This window comes from Sapajus apella, unplaced genomic scaffold, assembly GCF_009761245.1.
Source record: "Sapajus apella isolate SASKATOON/1434 unplaced genomic scaffold, GSC_monkey_1.0 scaffold62, whole genome shotgun sequence".
NCBI classification, from domain to species: Eukaryota; Metazoa; Chordata; class Mammalia; order Primates; family Cebidae; genus Sapajus; species Sapajus apella.
Genome location: NW_022437002.1, coordinates 12,345,357 through 12,361,364, shown reverse-complemented (window position 1 = coordinate 12,361,364; position 16,008 = coordinate 12,345,357). Strand labels below are relative to the sequence as shown.

The following is a 16,008-nucleotide window of genomic DNA, read 5'->3' as shown; positions in this document are numbered from 1 at the left end:
CAACGGAGATGAAGCAAAGCAACATTATCTTCCTACCAGGTAACCGGAAAAAGGAGGTTAAGGAAAGTAGGACATGGCTGAGTACTCACTAACGAAATGATTAGTCAATCTATGTCTAAGCCTATCTCAGCAGTTAACTTCAAATGGCTTCTCTCAAAAAACATTAAAGCCTGTAACTCAAAGAAGTCAACAGGAAAGCAGACTGACGCCTACCAGGAGAAAGGAAGGAGACATTCTTCATCTTTCTCATGCTATTTAACTGGCCCTTCTTATCTACAGAGCTAAAGATACAGATTATCTAAACTATAGCACTAATTTCCTGTGTGACTTTACACAAATCAATATACCTCTCTGAGAGACAATTTCCATAACTAAATTAGATTACCTCAAATCTCCCTCTTCTAAAAGATAGTTACTGCATCTCGAAAATTCATTAAACTACTCTGCAAAGGTTGAAGGGAAGGCAATTAACTGTCAGTAAATTTGGCTCCACATTAATCTTACTGACCTTGTTTGTTATTATTATTATGTAGAGATGGGGTCTTACTATGTTGCCCAGGCTGGTTGTGAACTCCTGGGCTCAAGTGATCCTCCCACCTTGGCCTCCCAAAGTACTGGCATTACAGGCATGAGCCACTGGGACTGGCCATTGGTTTATTATTAACAGGTAGGGATTTACTGTGACTCTTCCTTGTTGTCTCTCCCAGCAGTGGGAGGTAACTAGTACATACTTGAGTGATGTTTCTGGGAGTAAGGAACTATCAATCAGTCATCCGTATCATTATTATCAACTCAATTCCCCAGGCAACTTCAGGAGGGAAAGAATAGGATCCTAGTTTGGACTTTGTTGGCTTTAAAAAGGACATACTGCCAACATATGTTCTGATAATGTCATCGCCCCATTCAAAGATATGTCACTGGACCCCACCATCAACTGAACTACAAACTTCTAAGTATGGCTTAAATTCTCCCATGATCTGGGTCTGTCTTTAATTCTTATTACTCTTCTTCTCACTTCCATACACCAACAACATCACTGCCTCTTAAAACTGTATGTATACATGCCACCTGTCATGTTTCTGCCTCAGAGAAATCTGAGTGAGTCCTACCAACAAAGACCCACAGGCCTTTTTCTGATTTGGGGATGGGATACAGACAGAGGGACTCTTGGGTATAGTGAGTCACTGTTCCAACTAGAGGACCTCCTGACTGCCACAAAAGTCAATGTATACATATATAAAAATACCACATTGTATACTGTAAACATATACAATTTCCATTTGTCAATTATATCCTCATTTTAAAAATTCTTTCCAGTTGGTCCAGGGGGAGTTATGCAGTGCTCTTGGTGGTAATGCCTGAAAGCTGAGACATGGCTCAAGTCTTTGGGGGTTTCCCTAGGAGATTCTGGTATGTTCCGCTATGATTGTTTTTATAGTAAAAAGCCAACATATTTTAAGGCAGGAGAAAGAGCTAGCGAAGAGATTTTCTGCTAGTATTGAAGATCTTGTAAAGTCAGGTAGGACTGATTGCATAAGCCAATGAAGCCCCCAGTTGCTTCCACTAGAGGCCAGTCCCTTGATGCTACAAACAATGAATATGGCAAAACTTAAAAATCTGAACAAGTCCACTTCTTCCTTTGAGGACAATAGACTTTTTCAAAAAAAAAAAAGTAGACCCCTAAGCTTTCATTTCATGGAGTGAACTGATGATGGCTCACCTTCAAGGACAGACATGGTCACCTGAAGATTCATCAAAATCCTTCCAATCCCTAGTGGTTGGCACCCCAAACACCCTGAACGCACTCCGTAAGAAGAGAGAACAACTTCTGAGGGAAATGGTAGATGGTGTGGTTGAAACACTTATCTTAAGAAAGCCTAGAACTGTATTCCCAAGAAAGTGCAGATGGAAGCAAAGCGTTCAGGAACTGAAGGAAAAAGTTCTTGAAAACTGGAACACATGAATGAACTCAGCTGCAAATGATAAAGAGAGCCAGCTTAAAATCTATGACCAAAATTGTGCTGGAGAAAACAGATTTGCTTGCTCTCTTTAGAGCCAATTACATGGATAATGGTAACTTGGAATTGGGGAAAGAAAACAAAAAAAGGTGAATCAGAAAAGGGAGACCATTTAGACTATTGTCAGAAGTCAATTTGAAGAAACTCATTGATTCTGTTAACTACAAGAGGCAGGGCGCAGTGCCTCATGCCTCTAATACCAGCACTTTGGGAGGCTGAGGCCAGCAGATCATCTGAGGTCAGGAGTTTGAGACCAGCCTGGCCAACATGGTAAAACCCCATCTCTACTAAAAATGCAAAAATTGGCCAGGCATTGTGGCAAACGCCTGTAATTCTAGCTGTTCAGGAGGCTGAGGCAAGGGAATCACTTGAACCTGGGAGGTGGAGGTTGCGGTGAGCTAAGATTGAGCCACTGCATACCAGCCTGGGTGACAGAGCATGATTCTGTCTCAAAAAAAAAAGATTAGAAGAACTTCTTACCCTTTCTTGATCAATTTACAGTCTCTCACAAATAGCTTTACAGGGCCTTTTTCCTCTATTTGCAAAACATATTTCTGTGCAAATCTTGCTCTGCCCACTTTCCCCATGAAGCCTTTTCTCCTTCCTATTCCAACTCCCACAGCACTCGGCTGCCTCTCCTACGGCACTCACTCATTTGTGGTTGTTCTGTTGGTTTTTTTGTTTGTTTTTCTAAGACAGGGTCTTGCTTTGTTTGTTACCCCAGCTACAGTGCAGTGCAGCCTCAATCTCCTGTGCACAAGCAATCCTCCCACCTCAGCCTCTTGAGTAGCTGGGACTACAGGCATGTGCTACCACACCTGGCCAGCTTTTATTTTTGTGAGCTCCTTTAGGTAACAACAACAATAAAAGTATACTAATTCAGTATACTTTTTAAAAACCTAGTATGAGTATTTTGCTTATGTGGATTTAAGTTTTAGATCGCTTATTATAGAAAATTACACAAAGGTAATCTAAATACCCTACACAGAAAGTCAAGGGAAAGGGTATCCTAAATGCTGCTTGTCTCCGGGTTAGCCGATGATATTTCAGCTCTAGCCAATTTCCTTTACACAAAGACCCTGCTTAAAGCATTTATGAATAAGCTAGAAGAGTTGTGGATGAGACACGGCTTCTCTGAATAGGGGAGGGAGGGCACAAAAAATAGCTGCTTTCATTGAGGGCAGGAAGGAGGTTATTTCATTAGGAGCCAAACAGTGAGACTATCTCAGTACAAACAATTGTTTGGCTTGAAGACTCCATGTGGCTAATTACTCCAAAGGCTCAGCTGGAATGGAACACGGAGCCTGCCAGGACCTAAGGATAGGGACTGACACAGGCTCAAGTGTCTGAATCATGGCTTTGGAATCCCAGAGCATCCCAGCAAAGATGCTCACAGCACACACTCTGCCGCAATCAGCAAGAAGTACCATTCTGCATCTGACCCAGTGGAGAATGGGAATTTAAAAGAGATAAGAAAAACTGGGGGGTACTGGGAGGAAATTCAAAGTTATTAAACCTAAACTGATATTTTATAGCAAATGTGTCAAGTCCAGAGATTGGATTTCTTGGGAAATCTCATGCATTTCAATCACTACTTCAATGGCTAACAACAGGCTGGGTGGAATTGGTGTGCAGGGAGGGACTGCTGACCTAACAGCTGGGCAAATCATTTCAAAGTCTGCCAGGTGGACCTGATATTTCAAAACTTGACATTATAATTAAACCAATTTCCTAGTGATCTCACTTCAGGTAATATATGCAAACTTGGTTCTCAAATTACTGTCTTCATCTCCTGGGGACACTGAGTTCTTTGCATTTTTAGGTTACTTCAGGTTAACTTCCTCTTCCCCACAACCAGTATCTACTCATATATTAAAACAAACAAACAAACAAACAAAAAAAGAACTAAAGCTGCAAAGTAAGCCTGCCCACTGGGGGAGGGAAGGGGCCTATGTTTAGAAGAAGCTACTAAAAACGGTGATACAGTCATTATCCAATGAGATTGCTCTTCATCTTCCATCCCTTGGATAGATTCCCCACCCCACCACATTGATGAGGGATTAATTTTTTCCCCTAGGCAGCTGAAGGGATAACTATCATAATACCAGATTCTGGATGCATAAGACCCAGTGCCAATCCATAACTCACAAGCTCAGGGCCTTCCTAGGTTGGGACCTGATAGCCTTTGTGAGTAACTGCTTTCACACATTTCAGTCGCTACCCCAACCAAGGCTAACAGCAGGCTGGTGGGTGTAGGTGTGTAGGGACTCCTGAGCCAACAGCTGGGCAATCATTCCAAAGTTGGTCAGATAGACTCAACATTTAAAAACTTGACGTTGTCATTAAACTCCCTCATAATCAAGTGTCAGCATTCACCTGTGTATAGTATACACTTAATGCTTACCGATTAAACAGGTAATAAGCAAGAGAGGAACAATATGAACACTGGTATTAAAAACAGCCCATATTCACATAGTCCCATCTTTCTCTCTCTAGACCAATCGCTCCCAACAGATGCAATTTCCCCTCAAAGTGCAATGTTGATGTCTAGGGACATTTTTGGTTGTCACAGCTGGCAAGGGGGTAGGTAAGGCAACTAGTGGGCAGAGGACAGGAACTCTGGCTTCTAAACATTCTAAAATGCCCTGGACAGTGCCCACAACAAGGAATCACTCAAAATGTCAATAGTCTGAGGTTGAGAAATCCTGCTCTAGAGGAACAATTTTTAAGCCACTTAGTTTGAAGTGAGACACAACAATATGTCAATTTTGTGGAAAATCTTCTTCTCTTGTTCTGTAACAAACAGATCCACATTTAGAGTATAAAATTCTAAAATTATAGCAAATTTAGATCTTTTTTACAATTTGTAAAAAATTGATCTAGGGATGATCTAGTCTAGGCACAGTTGGAGAAACTAAGCCCTAGAGAGCTCAAGTCATTTGCTCAAGTTCACAGGAGAAAGGATCAGCTGGACTTAAATCACGATCATCTTTACACACCCAAATGTGTGTTATACATAGTAGATGCTCAATGGTCACTAAATTGATATCTGGTTCTTTAGGTGTTTTGTTGTTGTTGTTGTTGTTGTTTTAAGACAGAGTCTTGCTCTGTTGCCCAGGCTGGAGTACAGTAGTGTGATCTCGGCTTACTGCAAACCTCCGCCCTCTGGGTTCAAGCAATTCTGCCTCAGCCTCCTGAGTAGCTGGGGTTACAGGCACACGCCACCACACCCAGCTAATTTTTGTATTTTTAGTAGAGATGGGGTTTCACCATGTTGGTCAGGCTGCTGTCGAACTCCTAACCTTGTGATCCACCCACCTCAGCCTCCCAAAGTGCTAGGATTATAGATGTGAGCCACTGCACCCAGCCAGGTGTTCTTTTTTTTTTCTTTTTAATTACAACATACAATTCACTCTCTGCTGCTGGGAATCTGAGACTGTTTATGAAGACTCCCCGTCTACACTCCCCCTCCTCAAAAAGAAGCCCAGAAGGGAAAAAAGAGTGTAACGTACTAAAGCTCAAGACCCAGTGACCACGAAGAAAATGTTTTTGAATTGTTTCCAGGGAAGCTCATGCCTTTCACCCAGGCAGAGGCTCTACACAAAACCTTCTAAGTGAGCAAATGAGCCCTTGTGTAAGACCATGGACATATGAATTTATCTTCGCAACTCAGCACAGCAGCTTTCCTAACGCACTGGGGGAGTCCCAACCAATGGCAAACAGATGGAAAATCAATGCCAGTTTCATTGAATCACAACCACATCCAAACAAGCTGGAGAGCTTTCAGTTCTAAACAAACAGCAGAATCCAAATGAATTCTGGGATCAAAGTACAGATGGTTGGTTAGTCCAGAGGCACATTGAATATCAGTCATCAAAACAGCACTGGCTTAAGGGAGGACAGCAAAAGGTGGAGATTTGCCCTTTCAAAAAGAAAACATTCACCACGATGTTTCAAAACCTAGGCGTTTCAGAATAGAGTACAATTAGGTAGAGGTCAAAAGATATGGCACAAGGGGGTAGGGCAAAGATACCAGCCATGTGGATAGAAAGATCCCACAAAGGGAACATGAGGTAGATGAACCCAGGGCAGGTCTCCGGGGGGGAAAAAAAATCACAATTTCAAAAGAGCCCACATAAGATTCTTTAAATTAAACAAACCTGTTCCAGTGGGCACAAGGAGAGCTTCTGAAAGTGCTGCAAGGTTATTAATTTCTACGGCACCTGAGAACAATGTCTAAATATTTACTCTCATCTCACAAAAGGGCTAAAAGACTGCTATTTCAGCCTCCTGTTTCACACTTCATGCTACATTTTCCCCAACATTATGTCACACTAAAACCTCCTCCTGAAAGGGCAGAGGATTAGCTTCATGACTAGCTCCAGCTTGCAAAGCAGCACAGGTGGCAGAAGCACAGAAATGAAACGGCACAAAGAAGCAATTACCACAAAGCAACCATGAGATTCACCTGCTCAGCTTCCTGGAATGTTACAGATCTTCAGCTATCTAGGCGAACAGTATGAGGATGACTATCAAAAAACAAAACAAAGTGTATGACCTAACAACACACATTAATAGAATAATGCTGCTCATAACAGGGACATAGACACTATGTGCCAGACACTGTGCATTAGGTATGCAGATAAATGAGAGAACACAGTCCCTGTCCTCATCTCCAGTCTAAGGAAAGCCCTTCTTCAAAAAAATAAAAATGCAGTAGCTGTTGCCTCCTTTCTACTAATGTAGGACCTCTAATCCACCTTCCTAGTGGACTAAATTTAAGTGAATGAGGACTGTATGAACATAAGATGCTAGTCAATGGCACAAAGGTATTTCTGCACATCAGGTATATAATGTGAAAGTGCTGGCCCATCTTGCTGTGATATCCATAAAGCTGTTTCTCATGTTCCTTATGTCCCTCATGGGGAAACCAGGGTTCTCCCAAGTTCCCCATTCCTTGCCTCAGCAGACATCTACTGCAATGAAGCAGCTCAGGACAATGCCCACAGCAAAGCCATCTCCACGTGGGCTCTATCCAGAGAATTCCCTTGGTAACTTTCTAAATTAGAGGGCCCACTTGACTACTCAAATATGAACACATACATAAATAACCCATCGTTCTAACAACACAAAAATTTATACTGCCTTATTTGTATGGCTGAAAAATTGAAAACGCAAATATTCAACAATTGGGCAAGAGATAATAATGACATGTTCCAAAGATGGGATACAATAAAGGTATTTAAATGTTTTTAATGTCATGAAATAAGCCTATAATAAATGTTAAGCAAAACAAGAATGATATAAAATCATTACAGTATAAGCTCAAGTAAATGGGTGATAAGAATTATGAAAAATAAGGCTGGGCATGGTGGCTGATGCTTGTAATCACAGCACTCCGGCAGGCCAAGGCAGGCAGATGATGTGAGCTCAAGAGCAGCCTGGGCAACATGGCAAAACCCCATCTGTACTAAAAATACAAAAATTAGCCGAGAGTGGTGGTATGCACCTATAGTCCCAGCTACTCGGGAGGCAGAGACAGGAGAGCTGCTTAAGGCTGGCAGGCGGAGGCTGCAGTGAGCCAAGATCGTGCCACTGCACTCCGGCCTGGGCAACAGAGCGAGATACTTTGTCTCAAAAAAAAAAAAAAGGAATATGAAAATTTCAGCATCACTATATTTTTCATACTTTCCAATGATTTTTATCATGAATATGGATAGGTTTCATAATCACAAAAGATAAAGTTAAAAAAAAAAACATCATTTGATGATGTTTAGATTATAAGCACAGGGATCCTCCCATCTCCCCAGCTCCTAAAATCCCACAAGACAGAAAACAACTGGTCTGTTCCTATGGCAACAATTTTTTTTCCCTTAAATGTATGAGAAGTCTAATGAAACTGGGACCTATTTTTACTCTGCCCATAATATGGACCCTTGATCTGAACCACTTATGTCAGGCTACTTCCGTTCAGACCACGCTCAGACCAAGTTAGAATTCTCAAAGGAGCCAAGCCGGAGTCTTCCTGATTCCAATGTTGGATTTAATGAACCTTCCTTTTTCTCTTTCATATAATCTGGGAATGTTAATACTGTAGTCACACTGTAGGAAAGACTTTCCTCAAGTTTCTCCTCCATCTGTAACAGCTCCTCTAACTAAACTCTTCATGCCTACTTTCATAGAGACAAAGTCAATCCCTGTTCCAAACAGCTATTCGTTCAGTAAAAATGATTTCAACATAGCAGAAGAGCCTAAATCTCTTAACTCATTCTTTCTAAAATCAGCTGTCCCACTCAAATTGATTTCCGTCAGCTCTGCTGTTTACAGCTATTTCGAACAAAAACATCATGGTACGTTTCCTTCCTATTTCTCTTCTCAGGGTTTGTGTCAGTTATAAAGAGTGATAAAGTGTCAACAACAACAAAAAGACACCAACACCCCCTTCCCCCACAAGCTTTACACTACAGCATATGATGTCACCAGTTTACACAGAAAATTTCACAAGAAATTATTTTTTGAAGGCATAGAACAAAAACTACCACCTAAATCATATTAAGACCAAATTTCCTTAACTCAAAACCAGAAACACTAGAGAACTCATTTCTAAATCCAAACATTTGGGGACTTCCAGTTAGACAAGAAAAGAGGAAGTTAAACAACAAAATGTACTGTGTGTGCACTTCAGACTAATGAGGTGAAGTAACATTGTAGGGTTAACATGTAAACCCACATCTAAAGATGTAAGCTCTGTGGTGGAGGCTTGGGGATTTATGGTCTTTCTATCACTAGCAACTGCTGCAAAACACAGCACAGCTATTTGAAAAAAGGGAAAAGAAAAGGTGATCTATTTGCTCAAATCACCATGCTAGGACAGGCTTATCAGCTACAGCTGAGAGCAGATCTCTCTCCCTCTCACATTTGCTTCACTATTTCAATATATCATAAAATGAGAGCATTACATATTTGGTTTGTGGTTGAAAGGAAATGATATGAGGCCTGAGGGGCCCAGTTCTCATAGTTTCAGATTAAGAAATTTCTTTTTGGAAGCTTTGACCTGAAATTTTTTTTAAAAAATATTTTCCAAGTGAGCTTATGAAATCCAGAACTTAAATAAATTGTATTCTACATGTATTTAAAAGCAAACCAGAATTCCTACAGGAAATCTATAAACTGAGGGGGAAAGAGGGATACGGTCAACAAAAACTGTCAGAGAATCACTTAACATTAATTGAAAATGAAAAGAAGCAACAATAATAAAATTCTACTACTACTCAGTGACATGCTACAAAGGTGGGATTCCAGGGCAAGCTTCAGCCACACATGAGGGCGGATGGGAGATAAGGGGAGGAGCTGGACAAACTGAAGACAACCACCAGAGCAACCTTACGCTGACGGATGGCCACAGCTGAGGCAGATCTGGCTCATCTCTGGGGCTTTCCAATGGGGAGAGACCTGCAGTTCAGCCATCAGTGGACCGGCATTCACAAAGCCTGTGGGGAAACACAGGATCCAGAAGAGTGGGGTAGGGAAGGAGAAAGTGTGGGAAAGGGAAGAGTCAAACACAGCAGTGAAATATTATATTTACTAAATATGAAGCTTCAAAAACGCATAGATGGACCTCTTAAGTTGAAATGGACCAGGTGAAAAGAACCGGTACTCTGGGAGGCAGTCTGATACGCTTTTTCAAATCCCAAATTACATTTCATTACACCTGTGAATTATAGTAACACCTGCCAAGAGGAAATGAGTTTTTTGGAGAAGAGAGAGAAACAAGGAAACCTCTGCAATTTTTACAGTTGGTAACTTCATTCAAACAATGAGGGTCCTTTATCTGTGGCCTCTGTGGGAAGTAACAGCCTAAAGCAAACATACTCACACTGCACTGAAAACGTCTGCTGGCCTAGTTCCACCAATTCCAGTAATATAGCAAGGGCCCAAATGCAGGTGACCTGATTGACAAAAAAAGCGCTTCTAGAAAGTGCTGAACTTGCCTCATATAACTCATTAGACACTTTTATAATCAAGAAGAAAACAAGCAGCCACAACTTGGAAAGCTCTGACCTTAAGTGGAGCAGCAGCAACATTCCTTACAACACAAAATATTTTTCAGGTCAGGATAGAAGAAAACAGACCCAGTAATCTTGCCTCCCTCACCCAGTGCAAACTTATTTGAAGTTGCGGGGTAAAACAAATCAATAAGACTAGTTAAACTGACATGTAGCACAAGATAAAATAGCCACACTACTGTTACCTTAACAATATAGTAAGACTGGGCTGAGGCCTGGGCTCGGTGGCTCATATCTGTAATCTCAGCACTTTGGGAGGCCAAGGCAGGCAGATTGCTTAAGGCCAGGAGTTTGAGACCAGCCTGGCCAATGTGGTAAGACCCTGTCACTACTAAGAATACAAAAAAATTAGCTGGGCATGGAGGCGCATGCCAGTAATCTCAGCTAATTAGAAGGCTAAGGCAAGAGAATCGCTTGAACCTGGGAGGTAGAGGTTGCAGTGAGCCAAGATCACATTACTGCACTCCAGCCTGGGTGACAGAGCAAAACTCTGTCTCCAGAAAAATGAAAGAAGAAGAAGAAGAAAAAAAGACTGAGCCGTACCATGTTTTAAGGCTGCAATCCTTTACATTCTTTGTGTATAGCTTGTGTTACTAACTCAAGTTTTCCAGTTGTAGATGTACTCAATGTTGATGCACCATACCTAAGACTTCCCAGAATTGACAGGGTAGAAACTTATTTTCTGAGTAACCAAACGATAAGTTCCTCCTGGCAGCAGCCAACAGTTAAATAGAGATTCAATACAGAAGCCAATTTGCCTAGTCACACCCCCTAAGTATATAGGCTATGACTGAGTTGTTACATTACTTCCTGGGACTAATAATTTTATCAGCAACAGTCAAGATCCTTTAGAAGCACGAGACGCTGTAACTGCTAGAAAGCCCTTCTGTTTGCTTGTCCAAAATAATTCAAATACTATTAAGGTTTTTGAAAGAAATTACATCTTGGAGAGTTAAGTGCCTTTGTATCTTTGCCTGTTTGCGCTGGGATCCCTTCCTTGCACGGCTTGATCACAGGGAACTACATCTCCCAGGCTCCCTTTGCCAATTGATTTCGGAATAAGTTCCATCCATAGGAGGCACTGGTAAGGATAAGAGGCAAGAGCAGGGAGCAGCCAAGGTAATGCCCTCTCTCACTTGGCCTAGCTCCAGCTGTCACCAAACAGCTCCTCTTTCCATGCTTCCAGCTCACACCAGACCACTCAGGGTTCTAGCTCTTGGTGACACTAGTGCACCGTCTATTTTCCTTGTGGGCGCAGTAGTTCCCAGGCATTGCTAATTGCTGGTGTGGCTCACTAGCCCCTGTTTAACTTCTTGGCTCTTCTAGCAGCTGTGTAACCTATTCCCTATTTTAAATTCCCTCTGCTTATAAGACCAACAGTGACTTCTGTTCCCCTGACTGGTCCTTGACTGACACAGGGCCTTCCAAACATATTTTAAAACTTACTTTTCAGAAAATGAATAGCTTTCCTAAGAATTAAAACAATTATTCAGATAGCCTAGAAAAGATCTCTTCTAATATGAAACAAAATATTTACAGATGACAAAATCAATTCATGCATTCAAACAAATATCTACTGAGAGCCTGGTCTGTGCCAAGCACTGTACGAGGTATTAGGAATACCATAGTGGACAAAACAGGCATAAACCCCTACCCCCTAGCTTACATTCTAGGGACGTGTTAAGTGTGGCACATTGCAATTTTAAAAATTAACCAACACAAGACTGTTACTTTAACAATAGAGGAATTTGGTAAAAAGTGAATTAACTTTAAGGTGTTCTACTCTACATAGACTTTCCTACTTTTGCAATGTGGTCTGCTGAACTGTCACATTCCAGGGGCCAATACAGAACTTCTTCAAAGCTAGTATCTACTTAAACTGGCCACTTGCTCAAACAGAAGTACAACTGTGATAAGGATTTAAACAGAACAATAACAAAAGTTAGGCACTGTATGCTTACAGTGTAAGGCATATGTGTGTCTTATGTAGATTCTTGCTTGGCATCATTTTTACACAAAATACCATTTGGAGGAACTGAGTCCAACTCAATTTAATAAGTCACTTTATTCCTACTCTGTAGTGCAGGTAGAGTCCATCAACATAACATACAAAGCCAGTAGCCATGTACATAACAAGTAGAATGTTGCAGTCACTGATTGCATGACACAATTTCCAAGATGGAATTTTCAGGCAGAAGAATAGAAACAGACAATGACTCATGAGGTGAACAGTTATACAGACAACTGTGCCCAAGAAAGCTGCCACCTACATACCATAATGACATCAGATTAAAAATGCAGCAAGAAGGTAATTTTCTGATTTATCTAGAAAAAAAAAAAAAGATTTGCTGAAAAGTATACTGAGAGGTGAGACTTCAGCTACCTGTTTATGCATCCTAAGCAGTGAACAACCAGGTGCACACATCAGGTATTCCAAATAGGACTGCTTGAGCATAAGAGCATGTTCAGCCTCAAAAATCAACATCATGAGCTCCAGAAATAACATAATATCTACTGCTGGCACTTCACTAGACTTATGATAAAATAATTTAATGTACCCACAAACGTACATTTCAATGGAGAATTTATGGGCACAATGCTCAGACCTTTCTTACCATTCAGCTATTAAAAAGCATTTCATGCCTGCAATATTTATAATCCCATGTGAACAGCAGGTGGACCTACAATACTATGGGCTTCTGACACAACAGAGAGTCTAAAGCATAGTGCATATTCGAAATCTCAATGCCACAGAGCAAGTCACCCACAGAGCCCAGGTTTTAACCTCTACTCCTCATCATTTCTCAACACGCAGTCAAAATATACTAAAGAATCCCCCCCCCGTAGGCATATTGAGTGAAATAGGTTAATTTAAAAAAAAAAAAAAAGGAATCCCCCCGCTACACACAAAACAGTGCACCTTAGAAGCTTTGTATATTCTGTTCCTTCTTCCTAGAATGCAAAGTTCCCTAAATTCACTTGGCAAAGTCATGCTTATTCTTTAAGACGCAGCCTACTTTTCTTTTTGAAGCCATGACTTCCTGAGGAAGACTTCTTTGCCTTCTTCGATACTTTCATTTCTCCCTGTATATCATGCCGCAATGATAATTACTATATTGCATCATTTATATTTTTACCCATCTGTTTCCCCATTAGACTGTAAAATCCTTGAGAACAAAGACCCTTTCATCTATAGGTCCTGGTACAATGTCTGACAAAAAGTATGTAGTAAGTGCTTAAGAAACATTTTTTGAATGACTATATGTAGTGGGGGATCTCAGGCTTGCAAAGTTCCACCTAAAAGATACTGTATTTTCTATCCTTTATCTCACTAGCACAAAATGATATTTAAAGGGCAAGGGGAACTCATAGGAAAGTATCTCCCAGAGAACAGGTTTAATATGTTGGCATTAAAAGACAATCTAATAGGGATTTTGATAAATCACTTTCAGTAAAACTATCAATCTAACCATGACTGTCAGAGTCATAGTGCACTAGCTATAAAAATTCAGAAAGTGATGTGATCTTGGCTACAGAAGGGCATTTAACACTAGAAATGGAAGAACTCCTTCTGTTGTCCAGATCTAATGGAATTTTTTTACTTCTTAAAAGGCGCCACAGGCTGGGCGTGATGGCTCATGCCTATAGTCCCAGCACTTTGGGAGGCTGAGGTGGGTGGATCACAAGGCCAGGAGTTCAAGACCAGCCTGGCCAACATGGTAAAACCCCATCTTCTACTAAAAATACAAAAAATTCGCCAGGCATGGTGGCAGGCTCCTGTAATCCCAGCTACTTGGGAGGCTGAGGCAGGAGAATCACTTGAACCCGGGGGGCAGAAGTTGCAGTGAGCCAAGAATGGTGCCACTGTACTCCAGTCTGGCCAAAAGGGCAAGACTCCATCTCAAAAAAAAAAAAAAAAAAAAAAAAAAAAAAAAAAAAAAAAAAAAAAGCCACAGATACAGCTAAAATAATTTAAAATTGATAGGAAAGTTCATTTCTAAGGAATATTTAACAAGCAATGACTTGGCTATCAACAGAAAACAAATGTAAGGCAAAGCTAAAGATTAATGTACGTAAGTTAAAATTTAAGACAACTATTAGAAAATTTCTACACAAAGAAATTCCCTAGTCTAATCCTTCATACAAGTTTGAAATCAGGAAAAACCAGAGACCACCCTCAAGGGCACCATAAAGTACATTTGCAAAAATGCCAGAACTCCCATATATAGGAAATGGTTTTGGCTTAAAGACTGGGGAATTACTGGGTGAGTCATTCTAACTGTGGCTTCCAGTAACCAGACTATCTTAAGGGAATAAACTCAAAAGTAAAACTAATAAAATCAAGATAAAAAAATGATGATCAGCAATGGTAAAAATAGATAATGCAGACATTTGAGTAACTCATTACTTTACAAGATACTTTCATATTTCAAACTAGGAAAATTAAGCTGAGAAAGTTAGGTGGTATGTGGAATCAGGTCACCAAGATGCAATAAGCAAAGTAAAGGAGTTTGACTGGCTGTTCCAACACCAAGTCTACAGACTCTTCCATTACTCTGTCTCTCCACCATCTTAAGAGTGGGCTTATATGCATCTATGGGCCTAGGACACTTTCTAAGATGCCTTCAAAGAGAACAGTGTCCACTGGGTGAAGTGGCTCATGCCGGTAATCCCAGCATTTTAAGAGGCCAAGGAGGGCAGATCACTTGAGGTTAGGAGTTTAAAACTAGCCTGGACAACATGGTGAAACTGTCTCTGCTAAAAATATAAAAAGTAGTGGGGTACTTGTAATCCCCGCTACTCAGGAGGCTGAGGTAGGAAAACTTGAACCCAGAAGGCGGAGTTTGCAGTGAGCCAAGATCGAACCACTGCACTCCAGCCTGGGAGACATAGCAAGACTCCATCTCACAAAAAGAGAGAGAGAGAGAGAGAGAGTGCGAGCAATGTCTTCCAAATCATTTAAGAATACCTTTCAGTTTAATCAGGATAACCTGGTCACAGCCTTAGAAAATACTTTCAAAAAACAAAGCACTCCTCAGTGTGCATGGAAAGTGAATGCTCTCCATGTTCTGTTGATTGAAAAACGCAGATGTCAAGAGCTGTGGGTAATATGCTACTGTTTGTATAAAAGCACTGCAAAGGAATATATTTAAATGTAGTTGTTTGTCTATGCCTGCACTATCTCTTTTTTTTTTTTTTTTTTTGAGACGGAGTTTCGCTCGTTTCCCAGCCTGGAGTGCAATGGCGCGATCTCGGCTCACTGCAACCTCCGCCTCCTGGGTTCAGGTAATTCTCCTGCCTCAGCCTCCTGAGTAGCTGGGACTACAGGCACGCGCCACCATGCCCAGCTAATTTTTTGTAGTTTTAGTAGAGACGGGGTTTCACCATGTTGACCAGGATGGTCTTGATCTCTTGACCTCGTGATCCACCCGCCTCGGCCTCCCAAAGTGCTGGGATTACAGGCTTGAGCCACCGCGCCCGGCCTATGCCTGTACTATCTCTTAAAAGTCAGGTGAGAAATTGCCAAGAATGGGCTGGGCACGGTGGCTCAAGCCTGTAATCCCAGCACTTTGGGAGGCCAAGGCAGGTGGATCACCTGAGGTCAGGAGTTTGAGACCAGCCTGACCAATACAGGGAAACCACGTCTCTATTAAAAATACAAAAATTAGCTGGGCGTGGTGGTGGGCACCTGCAATCCTAGCTACTCGGGAGGCTAAGGCAGGAGAATCACTTGAACCCAGGAGGGAAAAGCTGCAGTGAACCAAGATTGTGCCATTGCACTCCAGCCTGGGCGCCAAGAGCAAAACTCTGCCTCAAAAAAAAAAAAAAAAAAAAAGAAAAAGAAAAAGAAGAGGTTGGGCACAGTGACTTGTGCCTATAATCCCAGCACTTTGGGAGGCCGAGGTAGGTGGATCACAAGGTCA

General features: G+C 41.3%; 1 protein-coding gene across 3 annotated transcripts in view; it reads right to left on the bottom strand.

Moving 5' to 3' along the window:
• SMAP2 (small ArfGAP2) overlaps positions 1 to 16,008 on the bottom strand; it is a 48,415-nt gene that overhangs the window by 26,899 nt on the left and 5,508 nt on the right. The window contains exon 1 of one of the 3 annotated variants that reach the window (XM_032247086.1): positions 9,406 to 9,508. The exons of 1 other annotated variant lie outside the window; for it this stretch is intronic. Coding sequence is in view for 1 of the 2 variants with exons in the window: in XM_032247087.1 (XP_032102978.1) it covers positions 2,518 to 2,605 (88 nt within the window). In the remaining variant the exon portion in view is untranslated. Of the gene's footprint in view, positions 1 to 2,517; positions 2,733 to 9,405; positions 9,509 to 16,008 lie in introns of those variants that run through there. One more of the 3 variants, XM_032247087.1, reaches the window with a different exon arrangement.